The 20,641-nt window shown below is 46.5% G+C and overlaps 1 protein-coding gene across 2 annotated transcripts in view; it reads left to right on the top strand.

Annotated features, from left to right (window-relative positions):
- The first annotated feature begins 1,596 nt into the window (after positions 1-1,596).
- Positions 1,597-20,641, top strand: part of HOMER2 (homer scaffold protein 2) — a 66,479-nt gene continuing 47,434 nt past the window's right edge. The window contains exon 1 of one of the 2 annotated variants that reach the window (XM_030014388.2): positions 1,597-1,844. In XM_030014388.2, coding sequence (XP_029870248.1) covers positions 1,753-1,844 — 92 coding nt within the window. In that variant the 5' untranslated portion in view covers positions 1,597-1,752. The remainder of the gene's footprint in view (positions 1,845-20,641) is intronic. The other variant, XM_030014390.1, reaches the window with a different exon arrangement.

Genomic DNA, 20,641 nt, shown 5'->3' with positions numbered 1-20,641 from the left:
CCTTCAACAACCACAGCAACCATCTGACCACGGTGAAGAGAGCAGATACATTGGAGTGGTGTCATCCCACAGCCTTTTGAAATGTCTATGTAATTCACCCTGCTTTTTTTTCTCCATGGCATAGACTTTATTTGAGTGTATAGGATTGAAATTCCTTTTTGGTGTTCCAGACATCAGGAAATAGTTGTCTGTCAGAGTGGTAGACACTTTCGTTGTCCATAGCAGGAAGGTGTTAGGTTGCTGGTTAAGTTTTTCTTTGAGGGTTTCCATGAGGTCCCCAGGTAATACTGGGGACAACTCCAGTTATTACACACAAAGGTAAAGCAAGCTAACATAAAGCCTTTCCCACAACTTCTAAACTTTCTTTGAAAGAAAGGATAAATCAACGTGAGATTAAAAAAAAGATTAAAATAATCACTCTTGATGGCTGGGTATTAATTATAACTTTGTGTGGGAGAAGTTAAAATCCTCTCTTATGTGTGAACTAGGCGTCTTTTCCCCACAAAAGAATAACTGTGTCTGTGTAGCACAGTCCTACGAATACCCAAACGAGCAGGTCCATGGCTTTTCTATGGATTTGTGTCCTGTGATTGCCTGTCAGAGGTCAGTGTCACCCTCGTGGTTGGGCAGCCATAATAGAGCTCGTCCACACGGGTGCAACTTTTCCTTCCATGGAAAGGAATCATCCCTCTTTATTTTCATGAAACCTATAGGGAAATGCCAGCTTTGGGACCACGTCTGGCACAGACTGGGGGGGGGGGGGGGGGCGCTGAGAGTCAGTCCTCCTGATGCAATTTGCACTTCTGGGTTGAGCGGCAGGGCGGGTGGTGGCTGGATGCGAGACCCAGATGGGGGCTGTGGGGCTGAGTCTGCCAGGCTCCGTTGCCCAAATGGGGCTGAAATTGCCCAGCGCGTCTAAAGCTCCTTGGGATGTGGGGGGGGGGGGGGGGGGGGCGCCCACAAACGGTCTTCATTTCCCTGGGAAAACGGGTTCAAAGCGCGGAGAGAGGTGGGGAGGGCTTGACGGCGGGAGAGCGTCGCCTGCTTGTGTTCCACCAGACAGCCCTCGGCGGTGACATCGCCTCGGGGTCGGAAGGGCGTCCCCGGGATCCGCTCTCGGACCGCAGCCGTGCCCGCGCCGCGGAGACGGGGCTGTCGGCGGGGCGCGCTCCCGCTGCGGGACGAGCCCGGCTGGGGACAGCCGGTCCCGGGAGAGCCGGTCGCGAAGCAGCCCGGTCTCCCGGGGAATCCGGTCTCGGGAGGAGCATGTCCGGGGCCACCGGCCTGGGCTGCGCCCCCCGCCCCCGCGCCGCGCCGTCGGGGCTTCACGGCCGCGGGCGGGGCCGCTCGGGGGGCACCCCCACAACTTCACCCGAAGTTTTCTCGCCGACCCCCCCGCCCCGCCCCGCGATGCTGAAGCCTTCCGCCGGGGCTTCTCGCTCCCCACCCGGGGCACAAACGGCCGCGGGGCGACTTTCGCCGCCGCCTCTTGCCGGGGCCCGGGGCGGGGAGCGGAGGGGCCCCGGGGGCGCGCCCCGCCCCGCCCCGCCCCGCCGCCCCCGCGCTGCCGCCTGGCAGGGCGGCGGGTGCCGCGGGAGGCTGCTCGGTGCCGCCGCCGCCCGGGAGGGAGGTTATGTAAGGGGGGAGGGAGGCGGCGGGAGGAGGAGGAGCAGGACCAGGACGCCTCGCCGCCGCCGCCGTGCAGCCGCAGCCAGCCGGGGCCGGGGCCGGGGCCGGTGCCGGGGCGGCCGCATGTGCGAAGTGGGGACGCGGCCGCCGCTGGCCGCCGAGCGCGGGGAGCCGCCCGGGGGTGCCGCCGCCGCCGAAAGGTGCCGAGACATGGGGTGAGTCCGCCGGGCCCCGGCCACGTGTGGGCGCCGACCCCCGCGTGGGCGCCGCGTCCCGCCCCGGCCCCGCGTGGGCACCGCCTCCGCCCCGGCCCCGCGCCCCGACCCACGCGTGGGCGCCGCCTGCCGCCTCCCGCCCCGGCCCCGGCCCCGCCGCAGGTGCGCCCGGCCGCCGCGAAGCGCTGCGCTGGGAGAGCCCGGCCGCCCTCCGAGCGCTCCCCAAACCCGGCGTTTTATAACGTAATTAATCATTTACCGCCCGCTCGGCGCGGCGGCGGGGAGGCTCCCGCCCGAGCCACCGGCGGAGCGGCCACGCAGAGGAGGCAAGACACCCCGGGCACCTTATCGGTGGCAAAATCCCCGCTGGAATAAGCGGGGAGGAGCTGGGGGCGTCGCGGCCCGGGGGAGGCTGATGCGGGGCCGGGGGGTCCGGTCCCTCGCCGGGAAGCGGCGGGATGTGCGCGCCGGTCTGAGCCGCGAGTTCATTGTCAGATGTTCCATGCTCTGGTTCAGCGAGAGCTCTCGGCTGCTGGAGGCACACAATAAACTTGCCTGAACTGTGCCAGTTGTTCGCTAATTTGTGTAAATATTTCCCCCGCCGCCCCCCCCCCCCCCCCCCGCCGTGGTGGTTTTTTTTTAACATGCCAGAAGTCTCTGATAACATGTGATGGCCTCTTGGGGAATTCATCTTGATCTTTCCAAAAATCAGTCCTGCATTTTTCCTATCCTCTAACTTTAATGAAGGGACAAAAGCCAAATGCTGGCATTAGAGCAGTTTGTGAACTAAATATCAGGAAACAGAGGTTAACGTTGTGCTTTTGTCTTGAACTATATATAGGTTTGAGATCCTCTCGACCAGAATGTCTTGGGGGATTCCAAACCCACACATTTAATTTGCTTTATTTTTATCCTATTATGTTCTCTTACACCTTTTCTCTTCCTTGCTTCTCCTCAGCCCCCTGTGGCAAGGAATCATTCTCCAGTTTCTGAGCTTCCTCATGCTGCTTCCAACTATGCAAACTCACACTATAGATTTGTTTATTATTGTTGAAGTTACATAATTTGAGGCAACATGGATAAATAATGAATTAAAATGCCACGCGTGTGTCCGAATTTGATACCCAGGAGTACTAAATAGAAGTACAGGGGCAGAGGGAGGAATAAGATCTAAGTATCTCCCCGTGTTTCACTTCGGGATTACAAGGGGCTCGTCTGCTTCTTAATTATGTGAAGTTCCACTGGAAAATAAAACAGAAACTGTCCTTGGGGTTGGAGAAAGAAGCATCAAAACCTGGCTGGAGCAGCGCTGCCCCGCTGAGTCCAGGATGGTCAGAAACATCCATCCAAGGGAAAGTTGCCTCTGTCATTTTACCTGGGCTTCTCTAAAGGCAAATATTTTTGGTGATATTTTTAACCGTTTCCATACTGGTAGATCAGTTTAGCTGAAAAGCTTAGCTGTGGCTTGAAGAGAATTGAGAGAAAGGTCACAGTGGTCCCCCATCCCCTTCTGTAAGTCAGTCGTAGCTCTGGGCTTGATGTGGTCCTGCTCTGCCTCCAGAGCTGTTCAAGCTGTGAAGCACTTGAAGGCTTTTGAGTGCTCTGGTTGTGCTCGCGTCTGTGCTGCTACGTATGCTGTGTTGGGTCATGCAGACTTGTACGGGTATGAGGCACGTTCACCAGTCTCATTCAATATCCTGATTTAATGTGTTTCACTTCAAGTTAAGTTATTTCAGTCTTACGCCAGTGCACGTGAGATCAAACTCCCAGCATCATTCATTCCCAGGGTTTCGGCGTGGGTTGTACACACTCGTACACTCTGTACAGAGTGCAGACAAGGTTTTTTGGATATACGTTTTGCCAGTGTCTCGCTTCCCATTCACCTTTCTGACAGAGAACTTGGAAGTATGTTTGTGACAATGTTGTTGCAGCTGTGGCTTAGCACGTGTGACACAGGAGCAACGCCCCCGGGTTCCTCCCTGTTCCATCTCTGCTGGCAAATCCTTCACTTCTGCATGCTCCAGCTTTTCCTTCTGTGAAATGGGCACCTCTATACTCATCTGTCTTTGTGAAGCATGTTGTGGTCAGAGTACAGAGCTCAGTCTTTCTTCCTTGAAATAATATATTTTGTCCCAGGCCTTCCAGTGGGATTTGCTTCCTGGGCACGTTTTTGTGTCACGTATGGGGCACTTTCTCACAGAAATTGTGACAATAACTTGATGCTTAGGTCTTAAAATATTTTTTTCCTTTTTTTTTTTTTTTTTTTTCCTGGGGGTGACCATTGCTAATGATTGATTTAAATGCCGCCTATGGATTTGGCAGTGACTGATGGTGCTATGAAACCTGATATAGCTACTTGAGCTCAGCAAAGCTATTTAAATTGCTTATTAGCTGTGAGCTGAGCTATTTAAACTGTTGTTTTAGTTCAGCTTACTAGGCAGCAAGGTAGTGTCAAGTTTTACAAAAGTAGCTTACATGTTTAATAAAAATTAATGCCTGTAATTCAAGGGATGTGAAAACAATGCCGTAAAAAAAAAAAGTGTCCAAGCAAAAAAAAAAATCTGCTTCAGTGCCCGTTAAAGTCAATGTGAAGGTTCCTGCTGGCTGAAAACCGTTGTCTTTGGGTCAACGCGCTGTTAAGGATCTTGCTGGACAAATGTTTACTTTAAAGGGAACAAATCTTTTCCTAAATCACCACTTTCGTCCACCCAGCATATCTGATAACTGTTGTTATCTCAATAGTCTCAGAGCTTGAACTTTAGCTATTTGAAAACCACAATGTAACACATTTCCAGCTGTAGAAGTCTGAAAATACCACCTGATTTGTCTCTTGGTGTTGCAAGCCAAGGGCTAGCACAACCAAGAAAGTGGCTCGCTTGTATGTGGCTCTGATTTTAGTGAGCTGTACCTGCTCATCTAATAGCTGTGGTCTGATTCAATTTGACCTCAATTTAAGCAGTCTAAGCTAACTTTCCAGTTATAAAGAAGCTTCAGGTTAAGTTATTGGATGATTTAAGGAGGTATTGGATAGCTGCTTCATCTGTGCTTAAATTCTTTTACTATTTTCATTTCTTTAGTATTGCCTTATCTCTGTTACAAAATATTTCTTGTTATGAGGCATGTGACAAGTATCCAGTTTGGATTAGACCTGTAAATCACTTCACTGCTGCTGAAGCTGTTATTTATATTATCTGTTGGATTAAAACTCAACTAATTTAAATACCCTCTAGCAATAAAATTGAATTTAAAATCTGTTTTATAAATCATATCAAAATGCAAATCAGGCCTCTGAGTGTTAGAAATTATTGCAGAAAGCTGTACAACAATGTAGAAGTGTGTGCTATACAGGTTAATGATGAACTAGCTCATAGCACACACTTCTTTTGGCTGATATGAGGTGGCTTCTCTGTGCTGCTTCCACAGGGGCTAATGTGGTATATTAGTCCCGTCTGGCTGGGATCCATCCATACCTCCCCCAGGTGGGCTCTGGGCCCACGCCTTCCTCCAGGAAGGTGGGAAAAGGTGAGTTTTCAAGCCTGGATCAAGCAATGAAGTAACATCATCTTAAGGAGACTGGACTCATGAACAAAACTCTGCCCCTCCTGTAATATTTTCACGAAAAGGTGCAGTTGAGGGCCTATATTTCTAAGAGCAGTCATACGTAATGTTTTTATTATGCAGTGACATTTAAGAGAATCAGGAATGTCTGTCTTGCACTCTTGCCTTCTGCTGTTAGCAATAGTAACATCCATCGGCCAACATATGGCTTTATTTGGGGAGTAGAAGGCAAACAAATGGGAGCACGAGGAAAGAAGAAGGTGAAGAAAGCTGATGATGTGATGAAGCTAGTGTTATAGGAAGACATTAATTTTGGATGGTGTTCAAGCTGGCCTTTCCCAGTACCAGCAGTACTTTAGATACCATGGTGATAAGCTTTGCCTAAGAAGCTCTGTAGCGGGGAATTGCGTGTTGAGGACGAAATTCACCTTGGCTGTCGTCCAGCTCCTGCTGAAATCCATGGGAGTCTCGCGCCGGCTCCCTCCAAAGTTTGGCCGAGCCATCTGTCCATGAGGGAAGGGGACATCCTGGGACGCCAGGAGTGGTGAGCAGATAATAGCACCCGGCTTTCGCTGCAAAGCCGCTGCCCCTCAAAGCAGGGCTGGGATGAATGTAAGCCCAAACGCAGCTGAGTTGGTACTGTGAGCTCAGGGACTCTTTCTTGAGGTTTTAAGGTTAGCAGCTTCAGTTCAGTTCCTAGCACAGCTTGGCGGGGGGCAGAGTATATCAGGCATCATCCAACTGGTGTTGGTGTTGGTGTTCAAAGAAAGGGACTGAGATTTGATAGATGCTGAGGCTGTTAATCTCATGATTTTTTGAAGCAGCTGGCTGGGGATGCTTGATTCTTCACAGCCTTGGTTCCTTATGTAGGTATTCCCATTTTGCAGAGTGGATATAAACGGCTGCTGTTCTGATTTGGAGAATTCGGTATCTCTGTGTACAGATAGATACAGGTGTCTGTACAAAACCCAGTGGAAAAGTCAGGTCCAGAGAACTTTGAGTTCTGGAGTAGTATGTTGGGTTCACTGAAATGGATGGGAAAACTCTGTTGACCTCAACAGTATGTATAAAACTTGTTATATGTAATTCCTTTCTTATATTTAACACAATTTAAGTAAGGTTAGAGAGGCAGGGAGCTTGGTGGGGTGGGAGGAAGGAAAAAAAAAAAAAAAGCAAATAGCTAGATCGTTGTAAGGATTTGTGTATGCTTAGGATTTTGGTGTGGTTGCATTCAAGTGAGTGAACAAACCTGTAATGTTGGAGTGTTTCATCCAAGTCTGTCATCAGGTGAGAGACCTTGTTGCCTCTCACCCAATTATGCGAGGAGATCATAACAGTGCAGATAGATGCACGTAACTGAATTTGGGCAAAAATATCCTGTGTGAATAAGCTCCAAGGAAAACCTGGGACTGGGAGAAATTACAAAACAAGCTAATAAAAGAGTAGCAGAAAGAAATGAGTGATTGGCATGAAAGACACAGTGGGTTATGAAAACAATCGGAGGGTCTGCTAGAGATAAATTCAGCAAATTACAATAGGAAAAATCTGCCAATACCACAACTAGTTTGAGTGCCCTGGTGCAAATTTCACCAAAATTTGCTCACGTAGACAATGCTGTAGAAAGAGTGAACAGAAAGGAAACTTAATGCTAAGAGAGTGATCATAGTCTAGTTGCTCTCAGCTACTAACCTAATTAATTACCACTGTTAATTTGACTATCACTTGAGAAAAAACTTATAAATAAAATATCCTCCACAAAGTTGGGACGTCCCTCAAGCCCTTCTTCCTTTTTGAAAAGAGGATGGTGAGTAGGTCTCCTGATAACAAAGGCATCATTTGAAATGTTAAAATGAATTATTTGATGTTCAGTTCCTTTAAACTGACAGTAGTTTTAACTGGTTCAAGATCTGACAAAGTGTCTTAAACTGTTCAAGGATATTCCCAGCATGACTGAAACAGGCAGAGAGGAGCATTGAGTTTGCTGAGAACTCAAGAGCAAGGGCATCAGCCTGGTTTTGCATCTAGATTTTCTGCAGTGCTGTGTATTCATTTGGCTCTATTAATCCAGTGCCTACAATAAATAGCCTCACCCATGAACATATATTCAAGGACGGGTAAGCATTTTGAATCAGCTGTTGGTTTTCCTGTTGACTTTGTGATAGGGCATGTGCAGAGTGGGAAGGTCCTCAGTCTTGAAGGCTGCTACACGGTCAAATCTCTGCCTGCTTTCACCTTGAATGCTGCCCATCATGTCTGTGCACTTTGTGCACTGCAAATACAGCATGTGACTTGTTTATACTGTGTTTTGGTTGTGGCTCTTTAGGGTGTAAATGTGCTTAGGGGAACATATTTCAACTGTGTTTCTCTGATAATTAAGCTATAAACTGTAAATAGCTGAAAATCCTGTTATTAAATCTGAGAATGTGACAAGGGCACTGCCTTCAAACGAAGACAGAAAGCATTTAAGCTTGTGCATTAAAGAAGCACTTTTATTGGCAAGAGCAATTAGGTAGGGAATAGACCATTAGTATCAGGGAAGGTTACTGCTGTGCCATAGCCACACATCATCCAGCACAGGTTAGAGATGGTGTGAGTAGGGGTTGTGTAATACATACTCATGCAAAATGTACAAGATGAGACTGGATGATGCAGTTGATCTTTGATTGTATTTTTGATGACACATCCTAGCTGCTCTCTGCCTGTTTGTAAGAGAAATCTGCCCGCTGCTGCTGGCTTGGATGTTCTGTGCTTAGCTCATGTGTGACATGAGTAGCTGGCTGCTTACTCCTCATTGACGCATCTACTATTAGAGGCTATTGGACCCTCTTGCATCACTTGGAAATGCTTTGTAATGGTAATTTTGCCACTGGGGTCAGGATTAAAATGAAGATAATATTTTAAATAATTGATGCTCAAGGCATTTTAGGATTTGTTTTTTTAAAAAAAAAAAAAAAGGATATTGCTGGATGACATCACCAAGCGGGACAGCCTGCTTAATGACTCATAGGGGAGCAGGAGGCTCTGCTGTGTAGGTGTTTCAGGATTTGTGGGCTTCATGTTGAAGGCTGGCAAAACTGGGAGCTTTAGCTGCACAACAACTGTGGCTTTATCATGGATAAGAGTGAGCAGATTTGACACAGGGGAAAGAGGGCCTGGCAATGGAGGTGTGAGCAGAAGTGACTGCTGGTTACTGTGCAAAGCTTGTTCACTTCAGTGGCAACGCATCCTCCTTTCCTGCCTCCCCCACACACTAGTCTGATTTTATTTATTTGACGTGGCTTATCAAAATGCAAGATTGTAAGAATTTCTGAAGTGACAACGTGTTTTCTTTCTGTCTGGAAGTTTCACTGCAGCCTACAGGATTTAGAAATGCAAACCCTGCTGCAATTCAAAAAGAAATTTTCTGTAGAAGTTGCACTTTTCTGCCTACGCATCAAGGGGCCTCAGAGAGCCCTCTGGAGCTGCTAGGTGTTGTTCCCTGTTAGCATTTGCATTACAGTAATAGAAGTCCTGCAACTGCATTCTTATCAGGTGAGGTTTAGTACATCAATGCAGCAAGACAGCAAAGGCCTCTATGGAATATGTTTAAAAATATGTAGCCAGCTTGTACAATATTTTTTCCTAGAGCTGCTTCTAGTTGTACTGAGGATCCTTCCTTGTGGACTGTGAAATGGTGTGTATGAGTACTTACTGTATAAATACTTGTTGTTTGCCTCTGCTTAACACTTTGCAGTAGATTCTCCTCAGATATGGTACACTGTATTTTTTGCGGGGGGGGGGGAAAATTAAATCTTGCACAGCTCTGAAGGGAAATGTTAATTTTATTATGTGGAGGTGTAAGCATCTTATTTTCAGTATTCATTATTTACTGTTTCATCCCCGGAAGAAGGACAGGTAGTGTAGCCAGAGCTGGGAGTATTCAGCAGGCTTTTCCTTCAAGATGCACACTGTCTCTCCTTCATATTAATTGCGTTGCAGTGACTGACTCAAGTTCTTTGCTTTTGGTGAGTTGCTCTGTAATCTGTAACAGCAACACTTTGTTGTTACCTTTGTTTCATTCCCTAGTTTTATCAAGCTTTTGTATTCCGGCTTCCCGCTATAAATCTGTTGCACACATCTAAAATGTCTCCCTGCAGTTGTTTAAGTGGGAACATGTGATCTTTTTTGTGAGACTGAAAATTGTCAATGAGAGCTTTGAAAAAAACTGGAGAAATTCTCTGAGATGAGACGTGCAAAATGTCCCCAACCAGCACTCAGGGCTGTACTGGGGCTTCGGGCTGCTTGGAGGATGCGTGGGAAACGTGGGGAGAGTCTGACACTTTTATTATTGTTTATTTCAGAGATGGTGATGTCTAAAGACAAGGCAGGAGCTCTCTTCTGGTAGGTAGCTCAGACGCCGGTGCAAAGATGGCAACAGCGTAGTTGTCCCCCTGTCTCTGCCTTGACATGGCCCCATCTCTAACCAGGATGTACCTATGTACGGGCCCACCAGGTAGAGCCCCCACCTCTTACACCTTCACGTAGTCCAAACCCCTGGTAGCCCCAAAGCCGAAATACTCTTCCCTGACCTGCCAGGAGGTTTCTGCCCAGACAGGGCAGCCCCGAGGTGCTCACGGGCATGACATACACCCAAGGGCACAACCGTTGCCCTTGAGTATACAAGGAGGACATAAAAGCGTCTTTGGACTCTATTTATGTGCATGTATAATCCAATGATTGCCATAATAATCCCCTCTCCTCCAGCTGGGATAGGTAGAATTTTTTTCTTCCATGAAACAATAAAGGAGATCTAGTTGCCTAACACATTATAGCACACAGGTGAATGAGATATCTCTCTTTTCATGATTATTTTATTTTGTGTTTGACAGCTGTTTGTCACTTAGTCCGTTACAGGAGATAGCTAATTTTCTGTTGCCTGTTGTTTATAGAGGTGGTCTTTATAAACTTGTATTTAAGGTATCTTCTAAAAATGCTAATACGTAAAAAGGAGTCTAATTTGGTTTATGGTCCTTTTCAAGAGGAACGGAAACTGGCTTGACTGAGAACAGGGATTTGGCACTTCTCTACGCCCACCCAAATTCAATGAAATTCAATTAAAAGCTTGAGTCTCTAATCTCAGTTACAATGAAACACAATAGCTGCGGAGCCAGGGTCGGATCCCATGTTCCAGAAAGGGAGCTGTTGGTTTGGGAGGTATTTGGGGGAGGCTGCTCACCACCTCCCAGGCAGATCCAGAAGTGTGCATGAGTCCATGCTTCCTTGGGGAAGTTTCCTTTCCCCTCTGTGCCTCTTCCACCTTCCTCTGTGCTTTGGAGCAGGGGAATGGGTGTTTGTGCATAATGTGAAATTCCACTATATCTTTTGAGAGATCTGAAGGACAAATAATGTCTTTAAAGTTTCTGTGTGATCCTCAAAGACGTTCCCTGGACAGAAAGTTCTGAGCATCTGTTTTTTGAGACCTTCAAAATTGCATATTATGGAAGATGCATCAGCTTTCAAGGACTTAGTCGTATGCAGCCTGATGCTCCCAGTAATCTCTCTCTCTCCCTGCTTTGCCTCCCCAGAATTCTCTGCAAAGCCTGTGGTTTTGCAGAGCGCTGTAGGGAGGGCTTCCTTCTTCAGCTGGACCGAGCTCCTTGTGAAGCCTAGGGTAAACAGCTCGCCTGTGGTTGTGGTTACCTGCTTTTCCCTCTACAGGGAGGGCCTGTTGTGAATTTTTCAGTCTTGGAGCAGTAATCCTGCATACGTATTGTTCAGGTCTTTGCAAGAACTTTTCTCCATTGAGTTAGAAATTAGCATTTCAAATTCTATGGGGGAGAAGTTGCCAAAGTCTTTATATTTTAAGCGTAGAGTTTGGAACAGAATCAAAATATCTAATCCACTTTGCATTCCCTGCTTGGTCTTTCCTCCCTGCCTTATGAATTGGCATCCTTGTCCTTAGGAGGTAGAGCAATATTGTGCAACTCTGTGAGGCTTCTCCTGTGAAATATCAAAGTAACATTGTATTGATTTGCAACACACTTTCCAATAACTGTTAAATTAGCATGAGTGACATGAGGTTGTACTGGAAAGAGCTTATGCTTGTCAACTGCTTTACAGGATGACCTCTGAATTATTGGCCAGAAGAGAAAATAGACACACGACCGCTGGGAACGATTTGGGATGGTTCCGTGCTGCCTGTTATTCCTTAAAAGAACAGCTGATTTCCATGAGTTAAACAGGGTGCTCCAAACCTTGCACCTTGGATCTATGTTACTTTTCCTCCCTTTCTTTTCTTTTTCTGTCTCCTTTTGGCACTCCTCCTTCCCTTGTGGTGTCGTTGGAGCTGCTGCGGCTCCCTGCGGGGAGGGGAGCCTGGCCGGTGCCCGGGGCGGCAGCAGCTCCCAGCCTGGGTCAAAGCGTTGGCTGGGGAGGCACATGGAAAAACACGGGGCTAGTCTGGGTTATCTGGGGAGACATGGGCAACTGAAATGCTCTTTTGCTGCCTTTCAGGGGTAGTGAAGCTTCCTAAAAGAAAACTGTGTTTAGATAGATCTGTAATAGAGGCCTTACAAGTCAAATTGATTTAATTCTTAGGGTGCTAAAGTGTGAATGTGCAAAAAGCATAGTAAGAATTTCTCACCAGTTGGCACCTTATCCTCAGTGGCTGAGTACTTGATCCATTCTGCATACTAACACCAGGCACTAATTTTAGATCACAGGGACTAGGAAGAGTGCAGTTTCTAGCTCTGGACTTGCTATAATTTACTTATGGCAAATAGGGGAAACTGTGCACAAACTTTTTTCTGCCCCAGGAAGGGAGGTGTCTGCTTCCACTAGCAAAGAATCTGCTACAATGAGAGTGCACTCAAAACAAATTACTGCGGAATACAAGGCATGATTTTTAATCCTATTTTAAAACAAATAAATCTTGAGAATTTTGTTCTGAAAATGAATCAAAAAAATCATTTAAACTGTGTAATAGAAGTTATTCTAGCATAAAAAACTGATAGAACGTACAAGCTGATTTTGCTCACATTTGTTTGGTATAAATAAGCGGTAACTTAGAGCAGAAGAGGATCAGGTCACCTGCATATGCTCTTCCATTGTTTTGAAGGGTGAATTCACTGCTGCATAAATTTCATAAAAGGTTCGAAGCCCACAGCAAAAGTATTAGTAAAGGACGCAGCCATAAGCAGGTTGTGTCATCTGGGATGTGTATCAGCCTGACATATTATCCATCAAGTGCTTTGTTTGCGTTTGGTAAATACAATGAGCTACCAGCTTTGTGCTGAAGTAGCACTGCAGAACTTATCCAGTCGGCAGTGAGCAGGATGAGCCTCTGATCACCATCCAGCCAGTTTGTTTTGTTTCACAGGATTGCTGGAGCATAGTTCTGTCCTCTCTCAGTTGATTCCTCTTTCAAGAGCAGACATAGGGACAGCTAAATGCATATAGTGTATGTATAGTCCTACTCCAGACCCTACTGTCCATAGTTTGGGCAGTCCTCCACTGTATTTGCATGGGCCAGGTCTGGGTATGTGGCTACCTTTAAAAATAGGACAATAACTTCAGTGTGTTTGCAACCAGAGAGCAGAGAAGGATTTAGAAAAAAATACCAGAAAAAGAAAGTGTATGTATGTAGAGACCAGTGACGAGTGGTGTTCCTCAGGGGTTGGTATAGGGACCAGTGCTGTTTAACATCTTTGTTGGCAGCAGGGACAGCAGGATTGAGTGCACCCTCAGCAAGTTTGCCGACAACACCAAGCTGTGTGGTGCGGTCGACACGCTGGAGGGAAGGGATGCCATCCAGAGGGACCTTGACAGGCTGGAGAGGTGGGCCTGTGCGAACCTCATGAAGTTCAACAAGGCCAAGTGCAAGGTCCTGCACACGGGTCAGGGCAATCCCAAGCACGAATACAGGCTGGGCGATGAGTGGATTGAAAGCAGCCCTGCAGAGAGGGACTTGGGGGTGTTGGTTGACAAGAAAGGTCAACATGACCCAGCAATGTGTGCTTGCAGCCCAGAAAGCCAACCGTATCCTGGGCTGCATCAAAAAAAAGCATAACCAGCAGGTCGAGGGAGGTGATTCTCCCCCTCTACTCCGTTCTTGTGAGACCCCACCTGGAGTACTGCGTTCAGCTCTGGGGCCCCCAACATAAGAAGGACATGGACCTGTTGGAGCGAGTCCAGAGGAGGGCCACGAAGATAATCAGAGGGCTGGAGCACCTCTGCTATGAAGACAGGCTGAGAGAGTTGAGGCTGTTCAGCCTGGAGAAGAGAAGGCTCCGGGGAGACCTTATAGCAGCCTTCCAGTACCTAAAGGGGGCCTGCAGGAAAGCCAGAGAGGGACTTTTTACAAGGGCAGGCAGTGATAGGACGAGGGGTAATGGCTTTAAACTGAAAGAGTGTAGATTTAGATTAGATGTAAGGAAGCAGCTCTTCACTGTGGGGGTGGTGAGGCACTGGAACAGGTTGCCCAGAGAGGTTGTGGATGCCCCATCCCTGGAAGCATTCAAGGCCAGGTTGGATGGGGCTTTGAGCAACGTGGTCTAGTGGAAGGTGTCCCTGCCCGTGGCAGGGGGGTTGGAACTAGGTGATCTTTAAAGCCCTTTCCAACCCAACCCATTCCATGATTCTATCAGTGCTGCCAACTCATAGGGTAGCCGGCATATCAAGCAGCAAATAGTGGCAACTAAATAAGGGCAACGTAGAATAGCTAACACAAGGCATGTTATCCCCTGGCTACCACAACAGTGCTGTACTCCAGCTGAGGACCCACTACACAGCCGGTTTTATCAATAACTGTGCGATACCCGCAGGCCCTCGAGCCTGCACCAAATGGGAATCCTGGGAGAGAGCCCAGCCCCAGCGTGCTGGCCCATCCGAGCCCATCGTTTTTATCCCAGTTCATGGAAAAATTATTTTAGATCATCTCATCGCTTTAAACATTTTGTTAAGTGTTAATATACTTTCAGCGCAGTGGAAATAATCACCATATGGCTGTAAGATTTGCCATCTGTCCAGAAATGCTGAAATACGATTAGTCCATGTAGTCCATTTATCAATCTATAAGTGACAATATTCACAGTCCTGGCAACTTTGGCTGCTGACAGAATCAGCACTTGTATAGGCCTACCTGTCTGGCCTTATTACAGTCAATATATAAATGAGATGGAAAAAATCCCGTCATTCAGCTGTGTCCTTCACCCTTGACAGAAAGAAAAAAAAAAGTCTATATTGGTGTAAATGAGACTGAGGAAATGTTATGCCTTAATTTTTGTAGCACTAATTGGATTTTTATGTCTAGTAGACCTTAATTTCATAAGGCAAAGCCAGATTTACTTGCAGTCTTTCGATCAAGAAATACCAGCAGGACAGAGTATGTCACAGGGAAAAAAATTATTATTAAATCCTTTCCTGTTGTATTAACTTCCAAGGCACAAAAAGCTAAATGTTAGAAACATGAGAAATGTGATCATTAGCATCATACAGGTAAGATTTTATTTTTCTAAGGTTTCTTGTTTGACTTCAGAAGTGATAAGGTGGCTTTTCAGCAGAGTGAATATTTTTTTGAAAAAAGGTCAAGGCCTTTTTATTTTAAAATTACTAATGTTCTGACACTGTAAGGGGTCTGACTTTTGACCGCTCCTGCAAAGCTAGCCCTGGCTAGCGGGTGTCCTAGCCTGACTGCTCACGACCGTTACTGCCTTAAAATTTGGGTTAGATTTGTAATGGCTAATGCATATCCAGAAAAAAACTTCAACTTTTTATTTGGTTTTACATATTACCTGGACTCATCTTGCATAATAAGTTTATAATAAGAATGTGTGCTGTTTTGTTTATTCTACAGCCAGTCCACACTAATTTTTAAGACTCTGAGTCTGACATGAGTGTCAGACGCTGACATGAGTGTCATTTTTTTTGCATATTTGCATTATAGCCTGTAGTTATGGACCCTGCATTGCATGAAAAATGCTGATACTTGAAATTTAATCTTCCCATAGCCCACAACTCGTATAACCTGTACCTCGCATAACCCACAAAGTTGGAGGCATTGGCGTGCAGAAATCAGACGTGCCAAGGGAGCAGAACTGTGGGGATCAGAAATAGGTGACTGTTGAGGTTCGGGAATTTCTGGGATAAGTTTCTCCCAATATTACCTGCAAATATGCACAGTTTGCGGTATTAGCAAGTTGTAGGGCTTTAGTTCTGTGTTTTTGCTGGTATGGGTTTTTTTGTGGCAAGGGGAGTAGTGGTTTTTTTGTTTTGTAGATACTGTGTTTCTCATGAATAACCTGTTGCTTAAGTTTTTCAGATTTAGTAGTTTTTCCTCTCTTGAAGCTCAGGAGATTACCAGAGGATCTTCACTTTTGCACTGGGGTTGCTGACAGCTTTTTATACCAACAAATAAATGTACATATCTGAGATCTGTACTGTAAATCTGATGGCAACAGATGGTGTTACATTTTTAAAGATTAAAGTGAATAATGTTAACTGCTAAATGTTTGAAATTTCCTTTGTATTTTTAACTTGAAGCAGAAGAAATGTGTCATTCCATGATCTTATTGGCTGCTAGTAAATACATTAGTTTCAAGAACCATGTCCCCCAGTTCCTTAGAGAGGTGCTGCGTGTGTGCTAGCAGCAACCAGAATACTCTGTTGATTCTATTAGTCTATTAAAATAGCCAGAAAATGGAAATCTGCTTTTTTCCAGATAGTCTAATTTAAACTGCGTTGACTGGGGAGTGACACTGGCTTTAGCCATGCTCAGTTGTGCCCAACGCCTTGCCCTTTCCCAGCTGCAGCTGTGGGGTTCCTGGCTGCGAGCACGGGGGATGTGCTTGTGTGGGAACCTCTCTTTGCTGTTTTTAACACACTGTCTTTGATGCTCTTGACTACATTTGGTGATTTTTTTTTTTTTTTTTTTTTTTTTTTCCTTGTCTTCTAGGTGGTTTGCTCTAGAAGGAGGCTGGTAGCAACAAATCTATTTAAACATGGCAGTGCTGTTGCCAGCCCAGTGCTGCTCTCAGCACGGGCAAGTTGATACATGTACCAAAACCCCAGTGCGGGCACTGGTTTGCATCTTTCTAATCTCTTACAGAGTAAATTGCTTATTCTTTAATTGCTTTTAATTTTTACATGCTTAAGTTTCATTAAAGGCATGCATCCTTGTATTAAACTATCTGTTGGCACCCTTTTCCTTGCAGTCTATTAAAGCACTCAGACCTGAGTGTTTTATTAGCCCAGGTGCTCTGGCAGCGTCTCCGGTCACAGCGTGTACCAGCACAGGGCGTGCACCGTGCCCTGCCTGTGTTGCCTGCAGGTGGTGGGGGCCACCGGGACAAGCAAAGCCCTATCGTTTGCTTCTGACATTATGGTTGGTAGAATTCCTTATTTGATCCTTTAGGCAGTAGATCAAAAAGAGTTATACAACTTGTTCTTTAAATTGAACTCATTGGCTTTTTTTTCCCCTAGTGTAAGTGGAAGAAAAGCCTCAGGGGAGAGCATTTGAATAGGGCATGGGAAAGCATATCGATAATTACATGCATGGATTAGTGCACAAAAGTACTCCACTCCAAGGATCCACTTAGTTCTGTGGCATTTGAAATAATGGAGTGTTTAATCATATTATTTTGCAATAGTGAGGCTTTGATTATGCTACTGATTAAAATCAACTTTTCAGATTTCTTTGTGCAGAGATGACCCCATCTGCCATGCAAATTCTTATAGCATGGGAGGAGAAAAAGTCCTAAACATAAAGATGCTGCCCTGGTGGTATCAGTGGGTTTTACATGCACAAACACACACATGGTCTTTCACTTCCATCTTCTGTTTGTAGGTACAATGTATTTTGATCATATATCCTCTGACATTTAATCTCTTCATTTTTAAAATAAACACCGAATAGCACACGCAACCTCAAAGTATCCCCAGCCTTCTGCCACACAGAAGATGAGGATTAATAGTAAGATAAAGACTCCACTAGCATGCTAAAGGATTCTCCTGCTGGTTTATAAATGCGAAATAAATTACTCTCTTCCTCCAAAATTGTCTACGTTATTTTCTCTTCTTTGATCGCTTCTTACCAGTGCTAACTCTAGATGCTTGTGGTGTCTGAGGTAGGGTGAGGAGGCCCAGGAGAGACCGGGGCTGCTGGCACTGCATCTCCCCCAGCAAGGGCAGCGCTTGTGGGGTGATGAGGGCTCTGAGGAGCACGGCCTCTTGGTTTTGGATGGTGCTCGAGGAGCTCGACGCCGTTCAGGTCTGTATACTGGCTCCTTATTTCTCCTTTGGAAAACAAACCAACCAGCCCCCGTGGTGTTTTACCTGCGCGTGAGAAAATTCACGGTGGCACAGAGCTGCAGAGCCGCGGTTTCGTTTGGGTTCGGTCGGGCCGCTCTGACAGCAGCGGAGGCCCGTGTGTGCTCTGTGGGGGTGAGCTGAGCCTTCCCTGGGCGGGCTCGGCCCCGCACAGCCCACCGTAACGAGCTGCACAGCCCACCGTAACGAGCTCCTCCGGGGTCCCTCCTGCCCAGGCCTCCCTGTGCTGCGGCAGAGGGTCTTGCCGAGAGCTTTCCAGAGCAGCCCCCGACGTGTGAAATGCAAGGGTAGTGCGTGCTGGCGCCTCGTCCTTCCTGACGGCACGGGGTACGTTTTGGTGCTCGTGGGGCAGAGCCCCGGGAGCTGTAAGAAACGCGGCGTTTCCTGGGCCCGCGTCCGCCGGGCCGCCGGCGAGGCGCGGAGGGAGGCCGCTCTCCTCTCCGGCAGGCTGGTGCTCTCTGCTTCAAGACTTAATGCTTTCAATTTACAAGGGCAATCTCTCACTGAAATATTACAATGCAAATATTGTGCCACAGAGGAGGCTGCGCTAAAAGCATTAACTCTACTGGAGCTGGGGCGAACCCGGAGGATGTAATTTTTAACCGATTCAAAGAAATAGGAAGGCTTTGGGGGTCTGTTTATGTGCTGATGCGGCCTCATTTGTCGACGAGGGTAGGAGAGGTGCTGGGGGTAAACAGAGTACAAGTATTTTTTTCAGTTTAATCGGGTTTGAATTTATGCCTATGCAAATGAGAGGCCTTGTAAACATTACCGAGGGTGCAAATTTATGGATCCTCTTTCGCTGTCTTCTCAGGAAATATCTCTGAAATTATCAGAGTAACACAACCAGTTTTACACACACGTGCCTCGACTTGTTTTTTTCTGATAAATAACCTTACCTGTGGAGGATTAGTTCAGGGTCCTCTCAGTTCCTGTCACTTGCGTATGAGTGTTTGTTCACAGTGTCTTGAAAGCTTATTAGCCGTCTGGAGATAGCCCAAAAATAAAGTGTGAGGTTTTTCACTGCCCAAGTTATAAGCCTTTTAATTTGTATATTGACTTCATAAAGGCATAATGGTATTGTGAGACCTCACAGATGTTACAGTGATTTTCATACTGAGAGCTTTTGTCCTCAAGATTTATTCTTTTGGACTTATTCAGCTGCAAATCAAAAATGAATTTAATTAATGTCTGTGCTTTTAACAGAAAATTCCTCTTTAGCTAGCTAGGTTTTTTTCTTAATTTTTTCTGTCTAAGTAACTGGAACCATTATGTTTCCTACACATGCGAGAAGTACTGTTGCTAATTATATTCTGTCTGTTGAAATAATAATGCCTGTAAAAGAAGAGAGCTAAAAAGTGGATTTTTTGCATGAATTTCATATATTTCTGCAGGTGAGTTGATATCAAATCTAGTATAAAGTGGCCACCAGAGAATCATGACTGTGGTTATATGAACGAGTTGCACGACCTTGCCCTCGATTAGCACTGCTGCCAAATTCAGCACTTCTTTTCAACCTCATTGCAAGGAGATTGGTCTGCCTACCAAATAGGAGTTTCAGCAGCTGAAAGACTGAAAAGAAGGGCTTTGAGTAAATTATATTTAAAAAATAGCTGTTTCTTGTTTTCTCTTTTTTTTAGGGGTGGTGTAATTTCTGTCCTGCTAGTCTGGGTTTTTCGGAAGTTGTTCACTGTACCCTTCTATGTGCCCACAGTTCCACCCTGCAGCAGGGAACACCACCTGGGAGTGCAGGGCTTGGCTAGCAGAGTACCGACAAATGCAGTGTAAGGGGTGCCTGCATATTTATTTTTTTTACAGAGAGAAAAAAGAAGAGCAAAAACCGACTGCAGTTGTCCCCTGCTAGCCCAGCCTATCGCTCTGGGCCAGTTCTCCTATCCCTCGTGTGCAACAGATAGTAAGGCTTTCCTCTTCTCTCTGCACTCACCCTTCCTGCCCTGTATTGCTCAGGGTTGCTTCTTGATCCTTCCAAGTAATTTTTGCTGTGGAAGTACCTGCGTGAGGAGGACTGTTTGCACTGCAGCACAAAGGGGAGCAGCCCACACCTGTGGAGCCAAGCAGCTCTGGGTAGACCCGCATCTAGCCACCAGTGCTTGGCTACAGGCGGGTGGTTTGCAGGGCTGGCATCCTGTCCCACCTTCTTCCACATTGTGTAGGAGCAGTTGTTAAAACCACCGATAGCTTCTCTGTGGTGTGTAAAGACTGTTAATTTTTACAGTAGTCTCTTTTGTTGCGTGGTGAGTATTCAGCTGTTGATTTAGCCTTTTAAATTCATGCAGTCAAAAACTTCCCTGGGTAGAGGATCTGGTATAAAACTGCCCTGCAATGATAGCGATAGCAAAGCTACAGAGAGGAAATGAGGCGATTTAATTTTATTTCCGGGCTTGCTACTGGCTCTGTTATCCTGCGATGCCATCTCACCCTCAATGGCTGTTTCCTCAGGTGTAAAATGGAGCCATTACCCACCTGCTTGCTTCACGCTATGAGTTTTGCACCCTTGCAAGTTGAAACAGGCTCTTCACTTTTGCTGGTTGTGTACACTGGCAGCCGACACCAGAACCTGCCTGTTGCAGCTGATGAGATCTGAATGATCTGGATTAATTAGCATATGCCAGTTTGGGAAGGGAGCAAGCTGCCTGCTTTCGTAACACCGGTTTGCTGCTACCACATCTGTAAAATGCGCAGGTTTAGCTTTCGCCTCTCCCCAGCTCTGCATATTGCCCATGCCAACTGGGCCCAGCCTGCCATCCTGCTCCCTGACCCCAGCTGTGAACTGGGCAGTGATGGACATTGAGGTTACAGTATCTCAGGGAACTGGGCTGAGGCAGCCAAATTTGCTTTGTTTGTGGCAAATGTAAGGGGGATGCACTTGTCTTGACTGGAGTGCATGCGGTGAGGTGAGGAGGGGTCCTCCAACT

Source organism: Aquila chrysaetos, chromosome 5, assembly GCF_900496995.4.
Source record: "Aquila chrysaetos chrysaetos chromosome 5, bAquChr1.4, whole genome shotgun sequence".
Lineage (NCBI taxonomy): Eukaryota > Metazoa > Chordata > Aves > Accipitriformes > Accipitridae > Aquila > Aquila chrysaetos.
This window is presented reverse-complemented; position numbering and strand designations above follow the sequence as displayed.